This window comes from Nannospalax galili, unplaced genomic scaffold (genome assembly GCF_000622305.1).
Source record: "Nannospalax galili isolate Female #2095 unplaced genomic scaffold, S.galili_v1.0 scaffold189, whole genome shotgun sequence".
In the NCBI taxonomy this organism is placed as follows: Eukaryota; Metazoa; Chordata; class Mammalia; order Rodentia; family Spalacidae; genus Nannospalax; species Nannospalax galili.
In genome coordinates, this window is record NW_008360331.1 from 1,224,590 (window position 1) to 1,248,728 (window position 24,139).

At 41.7% G+C, this 24,139-nt stretch overlaps 1 protein-coding gene across 2 annotated transcripts in view; it reads right to left on the reverse strand.

The window, feature by feature from the left end:
* Nfkb1 (nuclear factor kappa B subunit 1) overlaps nt 1-24,139 on the reverse strand; it is a 127,068-nt gene that overhangs the window by 2,605 nt on the left and 100,324 nt on the right. For both annotated transcript variants that reach the window (XM_029560234.1, XM_029560233.1), the window contains exons 12-19: nt 18,195-18,338; nt 15,970-16,059; nt 14,477-14,665; nt 13,242-13,383; nt 9,819-9,933; nt 3,494-3,695; nt 2,893-3,062; nt 2,476-2,578 (exon numbers count right to left, since the gene is read on the reverse strand). In XM_029560234.1, the coding sequence (XP_029416094.1) occupies nt 2,476-2,578; nt 2,893-3,062; nt 3,494-3,695; nt 9,819-9,933; nt 13,242-13,383; nt 14,477-14,665; nt 15,970-16,059; nt 18,195-18,338 (1,155 nt within the window). The remainder of the gene's footprint in view (nt 1-2,475; nt 2,579-2,892; nt 3,063-3,493; nt 3,696-9,818; nt 9,934-13,241; nt 13,384-14,476; nt 14,666-15,969; nt 16,060-18,194; nt 18,339-24,139) is intronic.

Sequence of the window (24,139 nt, forward strand, 5' to 3'; positions counted from 1 at the left end):
ATATAAAGACTTTGACTGAAAGGGTATCTTATGGCATTCTCCATAGCCAAAAAACAAAGGTCTTCAAATACTCCACCTTTCAACTCTAGGATGTTTTCAACTGAATGCTGCATTTTAATCTGAGGCCCAGTGGACGGTAGTTTACAGAGGCCAGGATGAGCCTCGGAGTCAAGTCCTACCTCTTCAGATTCATGCCTGCCAATGTACACTTCTCACCCTCCCTCTTCTCTCACTCATCAATCAGCAAATCTGCTTGATGTCTACTACAGCATGGCTGGCTTCATTCCCAGGTGCAGCACTTCTAGCTCAAAAAATTCCTTGTTTTCTGAGACAGAGTCTCATTGTGTATACCAGGCTGGCTTGAATTCCCAGAGAGCCACCTGCCTCTGCCTCCCAAGTGCTAGCTCTAATTCTTAACAGCAGAAAAAGAAATGCCCAAAAGAATCCTGCGCAAGGGTATGTGAAAAGATAGGTGCTAATGAAACTTGGGAAGTCAAATGTGTTCTTTAGCTTCCAGCAAGAAAACACGAAAAAGTAATTCAAACGTTGGAGGGCATTACCTCTCAGAGCCTGACTACTCTGTAAAAGTGTTCATCTTGATAGTTAATGAACAGTGGTAGGCTCAGCACACCCTCTGGGATGAGGAACATATTTAATTTTGCTGGCAGAACATCTGCCATGGGCCAATGTCTACATTGAGAGTGCCCAAGGAAAGCCACAGGGCTGCTTCCTGCTGTCTCTCTGCCAGCCCAGCCTGCTGAACTGTGACTTTAGATACAGTGGAGAAACAGCCTGAAGGCCTGAGAAGCCACGCTACACGTGCTCCTGAAGTGACCTTCATGGCTCTAAGGTCAGGACTACACGTTTCGTCTGGCTTTGTTTGTTTGTATAAGAGAAGCTGTTATGTGTTATTCTTTCATGACATTCTGGGAATTTAAGACAAAACTTTAAAATTTAAATTTATTTTATTTTTGAGACAGTACCTCACTATGTAGTCTTGGCTGGCTTGGAACTCACTATGTAGACCAAGCTGGCCTCAAGTTTCTGGCAATTCTCTTGCCTCAGTCTTCTGGGTGTTGGGATTACAGATATAACACCATGCCTGGCTAAGAGAGAGCACGTCTGAAAGGGTTAAAGCCTATTGTATCAAGGCATTTCTTCAGTATAACCAGTGACTTCCAAAATGATTCATATACTCTACAACCAAGATCTCTTGGGAAAAACAAAGTCATTTGACTAAGGAAGAAAGAAAGGCTGCTGTTCAATTTACTTGTCAGAAAAATATGATGTTCCCAACAAAAAGTTCCTCTGTCTTTAGCATGGTATAGTACTCACAATCCACTGTTTCTTTGAATTTATGAAGGATGAGCCTTCCAAAGTGTTTCTTAAAATAACCTCTAAGTAAATCAGATATGTGAAAATAGGTTTGAAATGCTAATTTCATCAATAATTGAAAAATATTTTATTTATTAATTTTATTTTATGTGGATGACTGTATTGCCTGCATGTGTGTAAGTGCACCCGTGTCATGTCATCATGTCGTGCAATGCCTGTGAAGGTCAGAAGAGAGCTTCAGATCCCCTGGAACTGGAAATATAGACGGTTGTTAGCCACCATGTGAGTGCTGGAAATCAAACCCAGGTCCTCTGCAAGAATAGCCAGTGCTCTTAAATGCTGAGCCACCTCTCCAGCCCCCACATCAACAATTTTTAAAGACTAAACACATAAGAAACTAGAGACGCAAAGGCGAACAGGAATATTTCCTATGCTTTATAGGATGAGAGGTAAATAGAAGAGCACCCGCAAACCTGACCAAAGCAGAAAGAAACATGGTGGAGAGGAGAAAGCCTGAAGTTTCAGGCTGTGGGGATGTGCCTCATAGCTCTGCCACACAGGACACTAGGATTTGGCCTGATCATCTGTCTAGTCTGTTTTGTTTGCTCTAAGATGGGAATGGTAACAATAATATTTATCTCAAAGGGTTATCGTGTATTAAATGTGGTTAATGAGACAGTGTACATGAAATGCCAGCACAGTGCTTGGAACAGAGTGAAGTCAGTAGACACAAGTTTCAGTGTCTTGTGCACAGCAGTACTCATACACAGTTCATTTGCTTTTCCTATGATTTCAATTTCTAAGGTACCTTTTTCCCCCAAAAGTAAGTCTTTAAATCTTTTTCTTCTGGAGACTTGTATTGTGATCAGAGACTGGTACAGTTCAGGATTCTATACTAAGTTCCCTTGTCACAGGAGTCAATCTGAACAACTCAAGTGCAATACAAACCGATGAATAAAAGTAAAAACTAACATGACCATCAGGGTAAAACCCAGGATTATTAGGCAAAACAGAACCTTTACTGCACTTAAAGTGTGACTGGCCATGTTAACTCATGCTTTCTACTAGTAGCACTGGCTTCTCAAGTTGAATTCACATGGTTGATGATAGGGTCTGTCACTGACCACCAGGTCACCTTACCTGCTGCTTTGAGAAGAGCTGCCAACCTAGTAGACCCTCTTCCAGCTGCTATATGTAGGGGCGTCGTCCCATCATAGGTAGTACTGTCCACGTGGGCATCACCCTAAATCCACCCACACAGAAAGAGTTAGCAGAAAGTTCCCTTCACCACTTGTCTCTACCTCCCCATCCACGTGGTCCCCTAGGTTATATCACTAGCTCAATTGCTACACAGGGCTCCTTCTGCCACTGACAAAGTCTGTAGTCAGAGAGTTGGGCTAGGGCTGAGGATGCAGAAAGCAGCTCCTCTGAAACCCTGCAAAAATGCTAAAACAGCTGAACACTGACATCTGAGCTTGAACTGACATCATTCTTTGAAAAGACTTCCCTAAAATTCCCTTGAAGATTTAATGCAAATACAGTAAGTACGTCCTTCACCTCCAGAAGCAGGCAGCCAGCCAAGGAGATGTTGTCGTGCTCCACAGCCAGGTGCAGTGCTGTGCGCCCAGACTTCTGCTCCTGAGCGTTGACATCTGCCCCAGCGGCCACAAGCAGCAGCAGGCACGGCAGGTTATTGCTCATCACGGCTATGTGAATGGCATTTAGACCTACGGCCAAGCACAGGGGTAGACATGGGTGGGAATGGAGGACCTGGACGGTGGGCACTTCTGGTTTCTGCTCTGGACGCGCTTTGCCCACTCCAAAGGCCCGCTGTCCTGTTTTCAGATGCCAAGCTTTCTATTATGTTCTCAGAGGACACTGTGCTAATAAACACTTTCTGAATAAATGACGCTTTATATACTTTGGGAGACTAGTGTTTCTTCAGGCCTCCACTTTCCTTCTATTGATGAACTCTTCTAAATCATCTTTAAAGGAATTTACTGTGATGATCAGAAGAAATAACCACAAGATCTGATGAACTCCAGTTGACAGAGGAAAGCACTTGTGGGTGAAGATCAAGTAACACATTTATCAAGGACCAAGTGATTACTTAGAAGCTGAAGGGAAAGGTTATATTAGCAGTGTGATTGGCCCTTACCTTCTCCGTTGGGGCAGTCAATAAGGTGTGCTGTCTTTCTGTGCTTGAGTAAGACACTGAGGATTTTATCATGCCCTTCTTTGGCAGCTAGGTGCAAAGCAGAGTTACCCCAGCGGTCCAGAAGGCTCAGGTCGGCCCCAACTCTAAGCAAGTCCTCCACCACATCTTCTTGCTTGGTAATTACTGCCAAGTGCAAAGGTGTCTAGGTGGAGAAGGGGTGGGAGAGTCATTGGTCCGTGGTGAACATCTGTACTCCATGGCTTCACAGCCACCACTAAAGTGTGGGGTCACACTGTAGGGCCATTTCCCGTTCTCAGATTTACTCCTAACTTTGGCCAAGGCACATTGTGTTCCACAACTTATACTCAAAGGCATGTATAGGGGACTAGCATCAAATAATCAGGGTTAAAGTTTCAATGTTTTTGCAACTAAAACACTCGACAGCCTTTTCTTTCTTATCACAGTCCAATTGTTGATATTTTACCTCACCTAGCAGCAACTTCAGTTTTCTTGAATTTCCAGTAGAAATTTATCTACAGCTGATAATTCCATATATTAGCAAATCAAACCAAAAATGTAGTTTTTGTGAAGAAATTTAAATAGACTGTTCAGAAGGAACCAACCAACAAAGGTTCCATCTTTCTACAGTACACGCAAAAAACCTCTACTATATTAGACCACACTACTCCATGGAGGGCTTCATAAGACCTGCACATGTCACATTATGTCCCAATTCAATCAAAGGCATTATTTGATTCTAAACGGTGTAAGTCTCTCATTAAGAAAGCTCAGACAAAAAAACAATGAGTCACTGGCACCTAAAAGATACTGAAAGGTCTTTTTGACCATCCTGACCACAAAGCAGTGGTCCACTGGACACATATGAGATGTCTGGAAAACTCTTCTCAGAAATGGGCAAGACTAACACAACCATGAAAAATCTTTCAGAGAAATGAGATCACTGATTGAGAACAATTTAAAACAAACAAACACACACACGCACACACACACCAGTCTATTTCATAGGAACGTCACAATAAAATCTAGCCTGTCTAGTGAGGACTTGCCTAACCTCCCATTCAGGGAGTAGTTCCTGACTGTAGCAGCAGTGACCGGTGGGCACCAATACCCAAGGTGCCATGATGACCCCAGCACATTGCTACTGGCAGGGTGAAAGATACCTGCCTGTCTAAATATAGGACACACTGATTTATAAATATATATATATATTTTTAATTATTATTTTTATTTTATGTGTATGCGTATATTGTCTGCATGTAGGTAAGTTCACCCATGTCATGCAATGCCAGTGGAGGACAGAAGAGGCCACTGGACCCCCTGGAACTGGAGTTACGGATAGTTGTTAGCTGCCATGTGGGTGCTGGGATTTGAACCCAGGTCTTCTGCAAGAACTACCAGTGTTCTTAACCACTGAGCCATCTCTCCAGCCCCAACACACTGATTTTTAAAAAATATTTTTATTTATTATTTTTAGTTTATATGTATGTGTATATTGCCTGCATGTGTGTAAGTGCACCTGCATCATGCAATGCCTGAGGAGGTCAGAAGAGGGCATTGGGGATTCCCCTGGAACTGTAATTACAGATGGCTTTTAGCAGCCATGTGGGTGCTGGGAATCGAACCCGGGTCCTCTGCAAGAGCAGCCAGTGCTCTCAATCGCTGAGCCATCTCTCCAGCCCCCACACTGATTTTTTTTTAATGCAGCAGAACAATGCAGGATTGTGGGAAGAGGGGAAAATGATCATCTGCATCAATTTTTTTCACCTCCTAAGTTTATAACCTTGGACTGAAATGGATTGATGTCTTCAAGACTTTAGGTGTTGCTGCAAAGAGTCTTCTCAAAAATTAATTACTCAATAAAGGCTACGTTTACTAACTTTTGTTTCCTGAAGTGTGGTGGGAAATGAGAAAAGAAAAGAGAATGAAACTTTAAAAAAATCTGAAGTTACAGTAACTCATTCATCAATTAGTAATAATTTTCAGTTTTTTTCTTCTCTCTCTCTCTTTTTTTTTCCTCTTGTGGTGGTTGTTTTTTGTGGTGCTGAGAAACAAACCAGGGATTTGTGCATGTAGGCAAATACTCTATCACTGAACTACATCCCCAGACCTGCTATTGTTTTAATACTTTGATATAATATTTTTCATATTACATAAAATTTCTTTCTATGAGTACAGCATTTTAAAAAAAGTATCCCACTGTGCCATCAAAGGTTTCCTTAGATATTTCAAGTTTCTAGATGTTAAACCCTAGGGGTCTATCTTAAACAGTTACACAGTGTGGGGCTCAAGTAACCCTCAGGCTGTCTGTGGGTGTGGAGGCGTAACACAGACATTCTGGAGAGCCAAGTTTTCAAACTGTCCTAGCAACCCAATTCTCACCTAGATCCACAAGTGGACCTGGTGAGGAGGTCCACTCACTGCAGTGCTACACATGCATTTAAAAGCATATTTGTGAAGGACTATTTATTTATTTATTTATTTATTTATTATTTATTTATTTATTCATTCATTCATTCTAGGGGCAGGATTTTCTATGCTGCCTGGGCTGCCTTTGAACATCCATGCTCAAGAAATTCTCCTGTTTTGGCCTCCCAAATTAACTGGGATCACAGGTGCATATCACTGTGTTTGACTTGAAGAAACCTACAGAGCTATTACATACATGAGTGCATATAAAGTCAGTGAAATCTGATTAGGATCTGTGGGTTGTATCTATCTCAATTTCCTGGTTTTCATACCATGCTCTGCTCATGCAGGATGTAACTGCGGGGGGCTGGGTGAATGAACTCTCAGTTTGTTCACAGGAAATACACAAGTTCTTTCAGCATAATTTTGTAACAACTGAATCTATAATTATATTGAATTAAAAATTAAAGAGAAAGGCTATGCAAGATAGGAGATATGTATAAAATAATATGGACTGTATATGAGTATACTCAAGGATGCATGTCATTTGAATGCATGTTTATGTAGCCAACACCTGGAAAATTATTGTACCCATAAGCATAATGGTTACATCTGAGAATTGGGATCTGTTAAAGCTAGGTAGAACAATTCCGAATTCCCAACATATATCCATACATATGGTATTTATAGCAACTGAAAACACAAGACAAAAATACATGCATGGAAAACACCCAGTGACATTTTATGGAACATACAAAAATAAAATAACCCATATCAAAAACACTGGATGGTTGCTTATTTGGAGGAGGAACCAAGAGGAAACTATGGTTTAGAGAGAATCATTTCAGAAAACTCCTCTCTATACTACACAGGCTATTTTGAATGTGTCCCTAAAGAGTGGATGGGACAGGGATTTGATATGGCATCTGGTCACAGAAATGTACTAAGATTACTAGAAGGTATTCGGGGTGAATGTTTAAGATAATTTACAAATAATCCAAATTACTTATAGAACTGGGTAATTTTCCATCAAGAACAGTTATTAACTCAGCTAGATGTGGTGGTGCACTTCCAAATCTTAGCATTTTGAAGGTTAAGGCAGGAGGACTGACATGAGTCTGACCTAGACAGTGAGTTCTAGTCCAGCCTGGGATATACAATAAGACCCTGTCTCAGAACAAAACAACAACAAAAACCTGAAAAGCTATCAGTCTGGGTATGATAGTACACTTTTGCAATCCCAGCACTCAAGAGGAAGAGGCAGGAGGACTGTGACTTCCAGGCCAGCCTGGGCTACAAAGCAAGTTTCAGGCCAGTCTGGAACACAGGGAAACCTCTCAAAAAAACAAAACAAAACGCTCCCACAAAGACAACAGTAATCAGAAGAAAAAAAAAAAAAAAGCTGTCAGTGGTGTTTTTCAGGTGAAGGCAGACCAGGGAATGCAGAAGTTTTCCTATTAACTAGTGGGAAAAGCAGGGCCTGTTTCCCTGAGGCACCCCAAAGAAAGTCAGGCTGACAGGGTTTTTGCCTTTGGCACAGTAGTGTCTCCAGGCACAATGATGAGGACAGGTGGAAATCTCCTTCTCACATAATAAACCCCAGCTTCTAATGATGCAGAGCCTGCCCTCTGCACATCCTATCTGCCAACAGCAAGACAAAAGCTTCCTGGAATCTGACCTACAGCAATGGAGGTAGGCAGTCTTTGAAAGAGGGTTGACAAGTCACACCATCCTGTTCGTACCTTGTCTGTATACTTGTGATGGTTAAAAGAAGCAGTGGGTCTAAAAGCTTGGAAAATAAAATGTCTGGGGCCAAATGACTCACCAAACACCAAACAGCAATAACTCCCTAAGATGGGATGAAACCCCGAGGAAGACAATTCTTTAAATATAAATTTAAAAAGCCCTCACCCTAGTGATTTCATAACTGAGTACAAATCCTAAGTTTTCCCTTGGTAGGAAGCGCTGCTGCAAGCGGGAGAAGTGGTCTGAGGAAGGCTCTGTGGGATGCAGTGGAAGCAGCTACTTCTGCCAGGAGAGCCCGTCCCCAGAGGAAGCCTCCTGAGAGCTGCATGCCAACATTCTAGCAGTTTCTTTTTGTTCTTCAATGATGATGAGATTAGACCCAAATCCTCACAGATACCAGGGAAACGCTCTACCGTGGAGCTATTCCCAGCCCACACTTTAGAACTTTCAAAGTAACTAAAAAATGTGGAAATAAAAATAAATATTGATTTCCTTTAAAGTTAAAGGAAGTTAAAATTATTATTTTTAAAGTGTATGCTTCTTTGTAGGTGTGACTACACATGTGCCACAGGTGCTTCTGGAGGTCAGAGGACAGCCTTGGGTACTGATCCTTGCCTTCCACCTTGTTTTAAGGCTGGGTGTCTCATTTATCATTGTGTGTGCCACACTCTCGCAGGGCACTGAAGCTACACTGGGCTCCCCGATGTGTGCAACTGTGTCTGGTCTTATGGGGTGGTGTCCAGGTCTGAGCACCGTCTCCATGCTTCCACTTCAAGTGCTTTATTCACCGAGTCATCTCCCCAGTGCTTAATTTTTTATTTCTTTTAAAATAATTTAAATTTCTTCTTTAAAATGAGATCACAGGGCTGGAGAGATGGCTCAGCAGTTGAGGGCACTGGCTGCAGAGGACTGGGGTTTGATTCCCAGCACTGACATGGCAGCTAACAACCATCTGTAGCTCCAGTTCTAGGAGACCTGAAGCCCTCTTCTGACCTCCACTGGCATTGCATGACACGAGTGCACTTACATGCATGCAGGTAATACACTCATACATGTAAAATAAAAATAACAAATAAGATATTCTTAAAATGAGATCACGTGTCAGGAACTGTGGTACATGCCTGTAATCCTAGCATTCAGTCTAAGGCAGGAGACTGAGGATTCTAAGCCATTTTGGGCCACACAGTAAGTCCTGAGAGTCGGCCCAGCTCTGGGTTCAAGTACCAAAACAAACCAACCGAGAAAACAAACAATGGCAACAGTTCTTACCTCTTCTAAGTGAATAATTCTATGTGACTGATGGCCGTATATTTGGAATGAAAGAAATTTAAGTTCCAGTCAGAGACCCACACACACCATCAAGGCCAAGGGGGACAAGAAGGACACTCTGGTCAAGTGAATGGAAAGTGAAACGTGAAAGCTAACAAGAGGATGAGATAAAAAGACTGAGAGGAAAGAGTGTGGGCTGGAGAAACGGGAGAGAGGAAGGAGCCCTTCCAGGAGGCCACCATCTTGGCTTCCCAGTAGCGTGCATCTAGGCTTTGGCTACACAGAGTTGTTTCTATCCCTGGCTTCACCCTACAATCTGCACATGCCCCTAGGTGGTCACAGAGTCTCCAGCTAGCTTCTAAATCATTCAGGCTGTTAAAACCTTTCTAAAAGTCCTAATTTCTACTCAAACTCAAATGGGACAAAACTCTTTGTGCTCACAGTTTTCTTCACATTGAGCTGTCCTGTTTTTGAAAGACATGCCTTCTTCCCCCAGCAACCGCTCTCCTTTCCCTGTTCAGATTTCAGCACTCTTTATTTCACACACACACACACACACACCCACACACACCCACACACACCCACACCCCCCCCACACACACCATCTGATGTTGTCGAAGTACCTTTCACTAGACTGCAAACTTTTTTTCAACTTGTTTTGACAGACATGAGTTTTTTTCTAGGTTCTTAATCTAAACTGTATCAACTCTGACTTCTAAAGTATAAACTTTACCTTCCCCAGAAGAATGCTGAGTTTGCTAAAAAGATTTTGTTTCATTTTTACTGTTTTCATTTCTATTGTTAACATTACTAAAACCAGCACACACAGGTATTAAAAAGTAGATTTTTTTTCTTCAGTGGTTTCTTTGAGATTTCTGCCTACCTGATATAGATCATTTCTCATGTTGATGATGTCATCAGAGATCAGACCGGATGTGACTTCTAGCAGATCCCTCACAAGCTGAGCATGAAGGTGGATGATAGCTAAGTGCAAGACGCTGGAACGAAACAGTTGAAACAAGGATTTTTCAAGAGATGATTGGGCCCCACAATGCTTTCAATCTATATAATGTACTGATCCGCAGTGACATGCTCTCTCTGTAGGATCCCTCTCCCCCTGCGATACGCAGGTTCCTGCCTGCCTCTGGGAGTGTTTATGTCTAACCAAACACATAAAGTGAAAAGGCACCTGACTTGGAAACCAGAGGGCCCTAGCTCCAAGAAGACCCTCCTCTGTGCCCCTGATTTATGCAGCTCCCTTCTACCTTTTCCTTGACGCAGAGTGAATAAAAAAGAAGTCCCAGGCCTAGGGATTGCTCAAAAAAATTTAGTCACCTAGATCTCCTCCTCCAAAGTATTGTGAGGTGACCATTTATTCCTCTCTCTCTTTTTTTTTTTGAGATAGGGCCTTGTCATTCAGCCTAGGCTGGCCTTGAACTTGCAGTGATCCTTCTGCCTCAGCCTCGAGGATGCTGGGATTACAGGCCTGTAGCACCACACCAAGCTCTGAAAAGGGGATTTTTAAAGCTCTTCCTAGATCCCAAGAGGGGGACAGTAAAGCAAATTTTAACTATTGGGAGGAAAGTCTGAAGAGTCACTGTATGCCACGCCTGTAACTGGCCTCTGACATTCCAGCCAATATTCCTTCTACTTGGAATAGCTCTCCTTTCTTTTCCTCACTGGACAATGCCTACTTCATCTGGGATATTCAGTTCAAACCCTCCATCCTGAGTAAGTGTCTGTCATACTGACTGCTGTGCTACACCACTGTGGTTTTCTGTACACTGCTCCCTTTTCTAGCCATGGCTTTCTCTGGGGCAGGATCTAAGTCTACTCAGTCCCACAGCTACAGGGCATGGTGTAGTCAGTAAAATGAGAATGATGGAACCTCAGGAGACTCTCTATAAGGAGGAGTTTTTTTGGCTGTCAAATGCCATTCCTAGGACATAATCTTTAAAATAGTTAAAATATTTATTAAAATTAATTTGAAACAATTCAACAATAATAACAAGTGGCTACTATTTGTTGAAAGTTTCTAGTTATCAGACTATGCAAATCATTAGATACCTACAATCTCATGGTAGTTCTATGAGGCAATCTCATTTTTGATTCTTGGATGATGAAACAGACATAACTTAGTCAAAGTCACAGAGCAGCCAGCAGTGGTAGCCGGAATTAAAAACCTGTCTTGTCAGGTATGTGTCGCCATGCCTCACAGCAGCCTCCTAATCTCTTAAGCTGTTTTGCTTAAGGGACACATGTACCATGTTCTACAGAGGTGCAGATGAACATCTAGGAGGGTGATTCCTCAAAGCATGGGCAGGCTGAGATGCAGAATGCCACAGAAAGGCAGGACCTTGGGGACTGGAGGTGCAGGCCGGATTGTTTTTACTTCTAAGAATATATGATTTACTTGGGGTCAATGCTGGCATAGGGAAGTCTAAAAAAATCTAAGTTGAGATTTTCCTTGTTGAGGGTATTTCTAAATGAATGATTTCTGGCTCCACTGTTGCTGTTGATAGGGTGCTAGAAAAGACTTGAGAAGGGCCCAATTTAGGCATGACATTTACACATTAAGAAAAAAAGGGTATGTTTCAAAAATTGCCTAAAAACTTCCATGTGCAGCTCAGCATTTCACAGCAGAAGTGTACACCCTCTTCAAATGCTCACACCCTTGTAGGAATTTCCCTAATACCAGAGCATGCTATATATTTTCTTTACTGTATTTTCTATGATGACTAATGGCCACAGGGTTTAGATTATTAGCCAAATATGACAAGCTCAATCAGAGGCCTGAGCTGTGCTAACCAAAGACCTCCTATGTCTACACTCCTAAGTAGATGCCCATGTTTCCCCTGGGCTCACATCTCTGGCCTCTCAGACTACTGTGTGAGTCTGTCTGGACCCTAGAAGGGGCTCTATGTATTCACATCCTGCTTGGCAAGGAAGGCTACTGCCTCAGCTGCTCCATGTATGTCCAGGGTCCTTATACATGCCCTTGCTTTTCTCTCGGCATACCCACTGGAAAGCCTGTACCTGTCATCCCTTTCCACAATCTTCCCTTCAGACACTAGCACCCCCTTCCTAACAAGCATGCACTCATCTTCCTTAGACTCATCAATTCATCAGGTTCCTGAAGATGTCATTGAAACACTGCTGTCCTGTCTCGTTAACTGCTTTCTTTTGTGGTTATTTGCTATTGAATGCTAACTGGATTATTTAACCCTGAAGAAGCATTCTGCTGTTTTTGGCTTTACACAGCGAAGGTTGTACAGGCTCTTCTTGTACCGTATAACAAGGCCAGTGGGTTATACCACATCCTTGGTTATGCTGCAAGGAATTAGAACAAAGGTTTCTGCATGAAACCCCTGAGGTTGGCACTTTCCTAAAGCATTTGGTTTTCAAACTGAGACCTAAAATAAAACACTCAAGAGCTCTTCCACAGAAAAGAATTTTTCAATGTTGATGCTATTTTAAGATCGTCTTAGATAAAGGACTTGAATCTCCAGACTGCACTCTCTTGTTATTTTTATGGGCTTTTGAGATAATTTCAGAAGTCTCAATGAAAGGACTAAGAGAATCGTTTTAGAAAGAAACCAGATGGTTTTGTACATAGGACAGCAGGAATGGAAGGCACGGCTTCTGGAAGGTCAGAATCATACACAGCTGGACCTGAAGCAGCAGCTCAGTGGATCCGCTCATGTTCTGTTTGCCAATAACAGAGGCCTCAGAGAAGGAGCCAGAGGCCGGGAAAGAAGGCAGCTTCCTCTTCCTCACTATGCTGCTGCGGCTGCCTTTACTGGGCTTTGGGGACACTGATCACAAATGCACAGGAGGGATAATAATGCTTTAGGGACTTGGTAGGATTCTTAATGCTCCCAATATTATTATTATTATTTTTTATTTGTCTTTTTAAGACAGGGTCTCCCTGTATCCCCAACTGGCCTGGAACTTGCTAGGCTGGCCTTTAGCTTACAGAGATCTGCCTGCCTCTGCTTCCTGAGTGCTGGGATTAAAGGTGTGCGCCACCATGCCTAACCCTCACAGTATTATTTCAATAAATAAAGCAAGGATTTAAAAAAATGACCACCCCCTACACACACGAGTTTTCTTGCCTAGAGAGGTACCCTCTTTGATGAGCACTCTAGTTACTTTAGGGTCTGATGGACAATAGCCTAACAGGAGACTGCATTTTATTATAGGACTCAAGAACTTTTTCTCTCTAGCCAGTTAACATCAGAGAATGCTCTTTGCTCTTCTGTATCCTAAACACTGCCTGCTATACAGCAGTCCTGACTTAACTCACCTGTCCCCATTCTCATCCTGCACTGCAGTAAGATGGCGCTGCACAGCCAGTAACATCTTCACGTCTCCAGTCACTGCATAGTCAAAAAGGGCATTGGCATGCCGCTTGGCGAGCTGCAAAGCCTTCTCGAGAAAGAGGTTACCTGCAAGGCAATGTACACAGGCACACTGAGTGCCATCTGCTCGCCCTACAGGCATGGCACATCATTTTAGCTGAAAACACTCCGTTTGGTACTTCTGGGTTATAATAACTAGAAAAAGCACAATTGGGCATTGTCTCAGCAAATATAGTTAAGAGTTTGATTTAGAAATGTGTCTACAGACTGTGAGGGAAGATTTAGAAAGTTCTGTTATTTGGAGAATAATCAATGTCTATGATCTTAAGGGAGAATAATCAATCTCTGCATAACTGGATTTTGCCATGATTTTAAATAACCAGTCTTTTTATAAGATAATCCTTCACTGGAATCCAGTCAGTCAGTGTGTGAAGAAATATGTTCTGGCCACAGACATCATTTCAGCAAGCCACTGGTGTTTTTGCAAAGTTCATTTTCTTAAGGTTAGGGAATGGCAAACTGTGAACTCAGGTCCACAAAAGGCCATGTATAACTTGTTTTGATATGACTCCTTGGTTACACAGTGTCATCTTAAAAGGATATAAAAAAATAGCAAACAAACAGAGAAAAGGATAACAAGTGACAGAGACCATACGTGACCACCAAGTCTAAATATTTACTCTTTCCAGAAGATGTCTCTGACTTAGGATGACCTAGAATCACAACATATGCCAATGAGACTTGTTCAAAGGAAAGAGAGAGTGTATTTCCTACTCGTCCTACTTCTTCAAAGAGGACAGCAGGATAAAAACAGTCCCACTTTCAGGCAAAGTTCCCTTTAGTGTGGCAGCTGAGCCTAGCTGATGGGAGGGGTGAGAGTGAAGATCTGGTAAACTCTGTTATGTGTGTCAGAAAAGAAGTGGATTGTTTCTCCCAGTACCCTACACTGCTTGTCTGTGTTTGGACAAGGTACATGTAAGTTTCTGCATTTTGCAATCAGAGATAACATTGGAAAGATGAATAAAGTGACCTGACACACACTTCTCAGAAGGCACACAGCACCGTGAACGGAATGCTGATGTATCTTTAGATTTACAGAAAGGAAACCTGTCTTCTGGAAATAGCTTCCTTACTGAGAGCTGCACCTTCCCCAGCCACCCTCATGGGCATGCTCACCTACCCTGGAATTCAGGATCCTGTTCCCTGGCTCCCACCAAGGGTGTCGGAGCAGCCTCATTGTTCCTGGATGTGTGGGATGTCTTATCTTGTTCTGCAGTTTCACTTTCCTTCCCAGAGAGACTCGGAAGCTCTCTGCTATCACTCTTGTCATAACCTTTAGGGTCATTTTTCAAATCAGTGTTTGTGGTTCCTAGGATAAATGAAGAAACAACATCTTTTTCTCAGTAAAATTTATTAAGCTATAATTCATTATTTCAGTGTAGGGCAGTAAAGGAAGGCAAGCTTGCTGAAAAGAGAAAAAATAAATACTTATACTATGTTTTGGATGTATTTTAAACATCCAGCTCTAAGACACATTTTAAAGCTGTTCTTCTAAAAACTTCGGTCCCATCTTGTAGCCAGACATGGTGGCTCACATCTGTAGTCCGTGCACTAGGGAGGTAGCAGCAAGAGGATCAAGGCCAAGGTTGACCACAAGGTCAAGGCCAGCCTGAGCTACAGAGTGAGATTCTACCTTTGTCTCAAAAACAAACAAATCTTTTTTTTTAACTGCAAAGGAGAAAAATGAAATAAAAATTTTCTGTACACAGAAAGGAAGTGGATAAACTTAAATTTCTTGAAAGCAGAGCATTTATTTGTTTTCCTATTGCTAAGTACAAGTGAAGTTGTAAGGAGAGGATCTCCATTCAGTGTTTGGTCAGGAATGCCTCTGGTGCTCCATGTCTGATCCAACTGTGTTATTTGGCAGATGTAAGGACACCTAAGATTCCTGGGAAAGCTTGGTTCAAAATCTGATTCTGCCATTAACAGTGATGGGCATGCCTTCAGTGAGTAAATAAATGTTTCTGGACCCCACCTTCTGTCTATAAAATGGTTAACGCCAATTATTTTTCTTGCAGAACAATCATGAAGATTACAGTTAGTGGAAACAATTGTTCTCTTTAATGGAATAAAGTGTTACCTGATAATAGGCTAAAATATAAAGTCAGTTAAGATCTTAAAATAGAATGATTACAGTTAAGGTATGCATCTGACATAAAACTGGCTTTAAATAGATGGGCAAACTTTATCAAATGATTTCTTCTGTGGATATAACAGAATGTACCTTTGTATAAACTATGAGCAGAGTGTAGCCACAACTACTTGGAGGATGCATGTGGCTGGAAAAGGCCAATCCTGTAAAACTAAAATGGTTTTCAGAAGTATAGTACTTGAGGAGAAAAGATAGATAACAGATAAGTGTGGTGATATGTTTATGTTCCACTGGTCAAGTCTCTCTATATTGTTTTGCAATCCCCTCCCCCAACTCCCATTCAAGCCACTTAATAAGTAAATATCTAATCAAGTGTTAGGAATATGGTTTATACTATCCTGGAATAATATGGAACTACTGATTTAATGTAAAGTTATTTTCTAACATTTTCAAGGTGACACAGCTGTGAGAACCTTTTGGCTGTAAGTTCTTTTCTTCCTGGGTATTAAAGCACTACTTACCATGCTTCATCCCAGCATTGGATTTAGTGGCTCCAGAATGGAATGTGATCCCACTGTAAGCAGGAAATCCATAGTGCGGGAAGCCATATCCTGAACCAGCAATGAAACAAAGGGCTATCAGAAAGATTTTTTAATGGAGTGGGTACCCTCTTGGAGGAGCAGGCCTTGATAGGAGGCAGTACTGGCCTCACATGGGGCTTCTACTGAGAGTCAATGAGACATCTGTGAGAGATGGGATGGTTGAATCCCACTGTGGAAACCAAGGAAGTACTCAAAACAGGCAGCTGGAGGAGTCAGTGTTAAAAGGCAGAGGCTAAGGGTGGGTGGTCACACTCAGATTTAGCCCTGCATGGAGAACAATTAATTTTAAAATAATCCCTGGTGAGAAAAAAACCCAAACTCAAAATTCTGAGGCCTCAATGTAAAGGCCAGCACTGCTCATTCTCAGTAATTGTTGGAAGAAGGCTTAACTGATAAAGTTTTCTGGAGAAACAGCTAGCATTTAGTGCCACACTTTCTGACATGACAATTATACTTTCAAGAGTTTAAATTAAAAGTTATCTGGAGTTAAAAGGAAAGCCATGCATCCAGTAGGAATTCAGACAGCACTGTACAGAAAAAAGGAAACAGCATTCAAGTTAGTTATGCCAACAGTTCTTTACTTGATCTATTATGAATCATTACAAATGATTCTTGACAAATTATGCTTATGTGAAGACTATTTACTATGAGGAATGCTTATGCTAAAAGCAGCACAATCATGGTGGAATGATCATGAAAATCTAATACAATTAAATGGGTTAAAATCTTATGCATGATGACCACAGCTGCACCCAGAGGACGTTCATAAATATTGACTGTAATATATGCATAAAAGGTTAGAAGAAATTCATATATGTACCATTACAGAGTTTTCGTGCAAAGTCTTTGGTGGTAGAATTTTCAATGTAGTGTATGTAGGTATATAACATACATCTTCAATGTATGTACATATAGATATATAACATACATCTGCCATGTAACATGTATGATATAGTCTTTTGAATATTTCCTCAGAATAATAAAACTATCCCTCCAAAGAAATAAAAATAAAGGGGGAAGTACACAAAATTATTTTAGGAAGGTTATGTTTTGGATAACGGGCTCTGGTTGACTTTTTCTTCTTAACCACACATTATCCTTAAGAAATACGATCCAGGGGGCTGGAGAGATGGCTCAGAGGTTAAGAACACTAGTTGTTCTTGCAGAAGACCCGGGTTTGAATCCCAGCACCCACATGGCAGCTAACAACTGTCCGTAACTCCAGTTGCAGGGGATCCGACCACCTCTTCTGACCTGCACTAGCATTGCATGACACGGGTGCACTCACCTACATGCAGGCAATATACGCATACATATAAAATAAAAATAACAAAAAAATGTTAAAAAAAAGAAATACGATCCAAGACCCCCAGTATATTCCTGAAGCTGCAGATACATACAGACCTAGTATACACACAGATCTATGATAAAGTTCAATTTTTAAATTAAGCACAGCAAGAGATGAGCAAGAATAATTCATAATATGGGAGGTATAAAGATGATTAAGATTGTTTGAGATGTTCTGTATGAAATATAAAAAAATAAAAAAGAATAATTCATAATAAGACAGTTGTAGCAACATATTGTAGTAACAGTTATGTGCATATGGTTCTCTTGAAAGAACCATGGTAAGGACAATGGTAGCATTTTTTAAAAAATATTTTATTTCTTATTTTATATGTACGAGTGTATTGCCTGCATGTATGTGAATGTGCCCTTGTGCAATGCTGCGGAGGTCAGAAGAGGGCTTTGGATTTTCCTGGAACCGGAGTTAAGGACGGTTTGTAGCCGCCATGTGAGTGCTGGGAATTGAACTTGGGTCCTCTGCAAGAGCAGTCAGTGCTCTTAACCTCTGAGCCATCTCTCCAGTCCCAATGGTAGTATTTTTAGACTGAAGTTGACCGCGGCTAACTGAAACCACAAAAAGTGAAACTGTGATGGGGGAGGAGGCGCTGTACTGTGAGATGAACACACATGTCTTTGAAAAAAAAATTGCATTTGTAGGAAATTTTTAATTAATTGGAAATCTCATAATTAGTAATGTCACAGCCATGAAATCTGCAGGCATGCTTGGAAACCCCGGAGAAGAAAACAGTATCCTGGCCACTAAGAAAAGACTTTAACAGAAGAGATCTTTCCTGTACCTGGGCCGGGGCTTCCAGCACTCCCTCCTCCACCACCACTCCCGAACATGCCTCCGCCTCCAGCTCCGGCTCCGCCACCACCACCGAAACTGTCGGAGAAGTTGGGCATGAGCTTCTGTCGTTTGCGCTGCACTTCCTCTTTATCTGTACTTACAGGAAGAGAAAGCAGAGCAGAAAGACTGATTGGGTTCCACCACCAGCCACAGAAAGACCATTGATTCTCATGATATTTTTAAACGTCTTAAAGGGAAACAGAAGATGCCCAAGGAGGAAGAGGTGCCAAGTTTCAAGAAGTATTACACTTATTCCAATGGGCATGAAGGCCGTGCAGCAGCCTCAGAGACCACAATGCAGTACACACCCAATTCTACTCGGCAACATTTCCTAAGTTCCTGGTGTTGATAAGCTGGTGAGAGATGGAATGCTCCTCAAAGATTTAGGTATCTCAGAGATACAGAATAAAAAACAGCTATAATTGATCAGCTAACTTATGATGCATGTACTTTGAGCTGGGTTCTGGGATAAAGAGAAGCATGGCACAGTGTCTTTGCTGACAAGGACCTTCCATTTTAATTTGAAGAGAGTAGGGGAGAGACTTAGTGGGGAACACTGTGATGGTATTCATGTGACTTAATGATATAGATTCATGGTCTATCAACTCCATGTCCCAATGTGAGGAGATTAGGGGGACATCCTGAGAAGAGGACCTGGAGGGATTTCACAAAGGAATGAAAGAGTGACATGCTGGGAGTTAGAGTGGGATCACCCACATTGGGGAGCCCCAGTAATGACTGGTTGGTTCATAGGCAGGAGAGCTACTGGATGTATCTGAACAAGGAATGATGAACACGGTGGTATTTTGGGGAGCTTCACCTGCCACTTCTCCATAGGACTTTCTAAAGAGCCAAATCCTGAGGAAGACATGAGGTAATGGCATCTATTCTTTACTGGTTACCACGACAACAGAAATACAAAGAAGGCCTGCAAGTTCCATGACTGATGATTTGATCTCTAGAAGTCTCGGAATGAAAAACAGCGATGGCGCCTGAGCCACTGGACTGTCCAGGTCTATGTCCTCTGAGACTTTCATGGCTCCTCACAGGGATCTGGACTTTGGGTTTTCACTCTTGGTGCTTCCCACCAGGCGCTAGACCCTCCCCAGTTGTCACTGCCATGTGATCCCCAGCCACCACGCCCTCCTCAGTCCTGACACTATGTGAGCCCTAGCCATTATGTCACTGTCTGTGGGATTTACATTGGGTTCCTGCTCCTTCATTCTGTTTCCCCTTCTTGCTTCTCTGTGATTGTTTAGTATATAGATTGTTTTGGTCTCTTTGGGGCTGAGAAGTGAAGTAGGCTTTTTGTTTATATTAAACAGTCAACATGATATTCTTTATTCTCTGAACAGGCTGATGCTTAAAAACTGTCCTGTATCTGATTTCTCAAAGCCAGTCTATATCACTATTTATGTTCATATTGATCTCCGCTTTTCTAGCCCGGTGGATGTTTCAGCCGTCTCAGGGCTAGACAGAGGCTGCTGTTTATTATTTGGGTACCATATACTATAGCTGAAAGAAGGAACAAGGGTAGCAAGGTACATTTCACCAATTGCTAAGAAGCTAAGCATGTCTAGACTTGGAACGACAAAGGCCAGAGTGAGTGAACGCTGAGAAAAATGAGCCTCTACTGGAAGGGAGTGAACTTGAAGCAAAGAGGCTTAAACAACTTCCTTACCAAGGAACTTTGGAAAGATTTATAACACTTCCCCATCAGTTATACCACAACTGAGAGCTTTACTCATTAGTCGGCCTATGGACTGTTGATCTGACGTTGTAGAAGCAGGAGCACGAAGAACAGATACTCATTCACCTTTAGAAATAAATGCTATCTTTTCAAATCTGCTTAAGGTGTGGGTGTGTGATTTGCCATGGCATGGTGTGGAGGTCAGAGGAAACTTTGGGTGTTAGTGCTCGCCTTCCAAACCTTGTTTGAGACAAGGTCCCTTTGCTGCTATGATGCCAGGAAAGCTGCCCTCAAACTTCTGCAGACTCTCCTGTCTCTGCCTCCAATCTGCCCATAGGAACACTGAGATCACAGACACTTCTGCGAATTCTGAGGATCTGACCTTAGGCCCTCACATTTGCATGGCAAGTGTTTTCTTCATTGAGTCGTTTCACTAGCTTAAATACTGTTTTCTGACATTGTATCTAGCAAAGAGGTCAGTTCATATTTCCTATGAACCCCGTTTACCTTTTAAAGTAGAGATGCTCACTGTTTACATTTCACGTATTTAGAAAAATTAAATATTTTTATTTTTATGTATGTATGTGTGTGTATTTGTCTATTTGAGTGCATGGCATATAGATGCAGGTAAATATGAAGGGCAGAATATGGCATTGGATCCCCTGGAGGTAGAGTCAGAGGCAGTTGCAAGCTGCTCAGTGTGGGTGCTGGGAATTGAACTTGGGTCCTCTGCAGCAAGTGCTCTTAGCCACTGATTCATTTCTCTAGCCTCCAAAATTCAAAAATTTAAGAGAAAAATTTCAAAATATTAACCATAACATTGCCAGTGTTATTTCAATGACAAGAAATTAATTTAGAAAAGTCTACAGGACAGTTTTATAAAGGAATCTGTAGGTTCCAACTTCACAGAGTTGAACATGGGGATTTTTTTTCTACTTTGCTCATTCAGCCTCATTGGTCTACTTTTCACAGTGGCACCACAGGATGTATTATGAAATATCAATATATTCTAAAAGGAACCTAAGTGGTCACTTACTACAAATTCTCCTTTCAGAAGAGGAAGCTGAAGCTAAGATGATTAAGTGGCTTTCTGAGGTCAGGGCTGAGTAAAGGTCAGACCCTAAGTCTAGTGAATTTTCATTACCATTGGACTATCATTTTTTAAGAAATACTCCAAAATGTATTTTAAAAAGTATTTTATTTATAGGGGCTGGAGAGATAGCTCAGAGGTTAAGAACACTGGCTGCTCTTGCAGGGGACCCGGGTTCTATTCCCAGCACCCACACTATGGCTAACAATAATCTGTAACTCCAGTTCCGGGGGATCCGACTCCCTCTTCTGGTATCTACTGGCATTGCATGACAGGAGTGCACCTACATACAGGTGGGCAATACATTCATACACACAAAATAAAAATAATAAAAGATTAAAAATATTTTATTTATTATTTCCATTTTATGTGTGTGAGTATATTGCCCATATGCACAGAAGTGTACCTGTGTCACACAATGCCTAAAGAGGCCATAAGAGGGTGCTGAATTCCCCTAGAACTGGAGTTATGGACAGTTGCCTCCATGTGGGTGCTGGGATCTGAACCTGGGTCCCCTGCAAGTGCAACCAGTGGTCTGAACCACTGGGTCATTTATCTAGCCCCCAAATATTGTTTGTTATATAGTTTTGCATATGAATACTTGATTAATAATGACTTTATATAATAGCTGATCATTTTACAAAGTTCTTCAGTTCATAGACACAACCAAATTTTAGCCCCTACCACCTTTTTCCATGTGTGTGCCTTAAAAGTACCTCATTTTCACTTTCTGTGTTTATAAGTCACATAATTGTTCTGTCTCTTCCTAATTTCCAGCTTTTCAGACTGAAGTCACTGTGGCCTTTCTTTTCTGTGTAGCCAAGAAGTGTTTAAAAGAAGCAGCATCAATGAATGGCTATAAAGGATTCAGAGTTCAGGGCTGGATGATTCTGGACAAAGAGAGAGCAATGTTTTCTGTCTGTCTAATGTCTTATTTGATGGGACCTAATGTATTTTAAGTCTTGTATGTTAGGATGGCCAATCAGCAAGTCAACACACAGGCATCTACCATGTGACATATGCTTGCTAAATGCTGGAGACATAGCAATGGACATGAAAGATCAAGACTATCTTAACACTTTGGATACAGGACTTAGAACAACTGAGCTGGAACGGACCTGGAAGCCTCCTCTCCAAAGACTACCTACCTATGAGAAGATACTATGCAAACTGCCAAGAGAGAAAACCAATCAATGACCCCACCCAGCTGTAAAGTCTGTGAACCACAACAATGTCCAGCCCAGCAAATTATCTCTATTGGTGCAGTGGTGGCACTTTTATCTTGGGGATAATCAACAGCTAGTTGGATTGAAGGCTCGATCAATGGGAGGGAAATCGTTTGTGGTACTGTAAATACAGCCAAGTGCCTATGACTGGAGGGGTCATAACCTTGAGAAAAACCTACTTCTGTCACTTCCCTATAACAATGTAATTTCTTAATTCACAGATAAGTCTACCTCTCATCACTCATCAAAGCAGCTTCTTTTTGGAACAGATGGAGATGATTACAAAGTTCCAAAAGTGGTCAAACTCAGGGAACAAGTGACTGCGAGGTGCCCAGTCCTAGGTGACACATCTACAATACAACTGCTACACCTAAAGCTAAGGGAACATCACATAAGAGAGGGTGAAAAGAATGCTAAGAGTCAGAGGGGCAAGACGCCTGCTACTAGTTAATGCCTTTTGGACATGGGAAGGGAAGGGTAGGAAAGCTGCACCAATGAACTCTCCACAGTATGATAGTCCAACGAGACCTGCAAAATGACAAAACCAGCTGACCTGCCAAGGTGGATGTGAGGAATGTCACGGGGTCCTACTTCGTGATGAAGAGCTATAGGTAATCAGTGGATGCTGAGGGAGGGAGAATCAGTTTTCTTCTGGGACCAGCTCCCTGAGAGGTTATCTAATTCCAAATGGACAGCCCTAAACACAGGAGCATATGACCACCATTAAATGGATTCAGTGCATTACATATATGCATATTTATAAATATATGTATGCATATGTATCAATAATAATCAAAGAAGAGGACAAGAAACTAAGAGGGAGTGTGTGGGGGGACAGGAGGAGTTGGTTGGAGACTGGAAGGGGTGGAAATAGTGCAAAGACAATACTCATGTATGAAATTCTCAAAAATAAATAAATAAAAGATGTAAAAAGTGAAAAGACTACCGTATGACGATTCTTCCTATTGGAGGTGGGAGAAAGACAACAGGTACAAATGACAGTTAAGACATGTATATATTATAAAATAATGAAGACTATGATTAGGAACGGGATAGGGAGGGACTACAAGGACTGAGGACGATGAAAGTGTGCCGGGCGATGTCTGAGAAAGGTATGCAGCGACTCTCTGGATTAACAGTTTGGACTCATTTCTGAATACTTACTCTAATGTGAAATGGCCTGATTTTCTGACCACACAACAGGGGACGATTATTTCTCCTGTGGCCCATTATTTAAAAAAATAATTCAGAAAGTTTTTTTTTAAAGTAAAACAAGATAATTTGTTACCCACGATAAGACAGTTCAAATATCATAATAACTTGACTGTAATACATGCATGCTGGATAATATTTTCTTGAAACTCAGTGGCCAATTCTACTTTTTCCAGATAGCTCTCATACTGTTTTTACTGAATGGAGCTTTAGATTCATGATGGCCTAGAAGACATAGTTTGAAGTTTATAGCTGGAATCGAGAACTTTCAATGAAGCCCATCCTCTAACCCCAGTATCAGAAAGTTACTAATTCTGATGGGGTGGGTGGTATGCCTTGGTTAGGTTGTACTTTTCTGAGGTACCCACACCACTGGGAAAGGCAGCCTAGGAACCACTCACTCTGAATGTTTTCTAGGAACACATCCTGTGTAGGTAACCTGGGTTTTCTTTTTCTCATGATTCTGAGTCAACAAAGATGACATTATTTTGAAAAGCTATTTTAGATGAAATCTAATTTTTTTCCCCAAGAAATTCCACTCTCAGAAGGGGGCTTCAGATCAAGCAATGATTTTCACATTGCCTTGTGAGGACAGAGAGATCCGGAAGACTTCAGGCAGCTGGTAAGGAGGAAAGCAGGCTAGTCATACAGAACATACCATGATTCTGACCCAG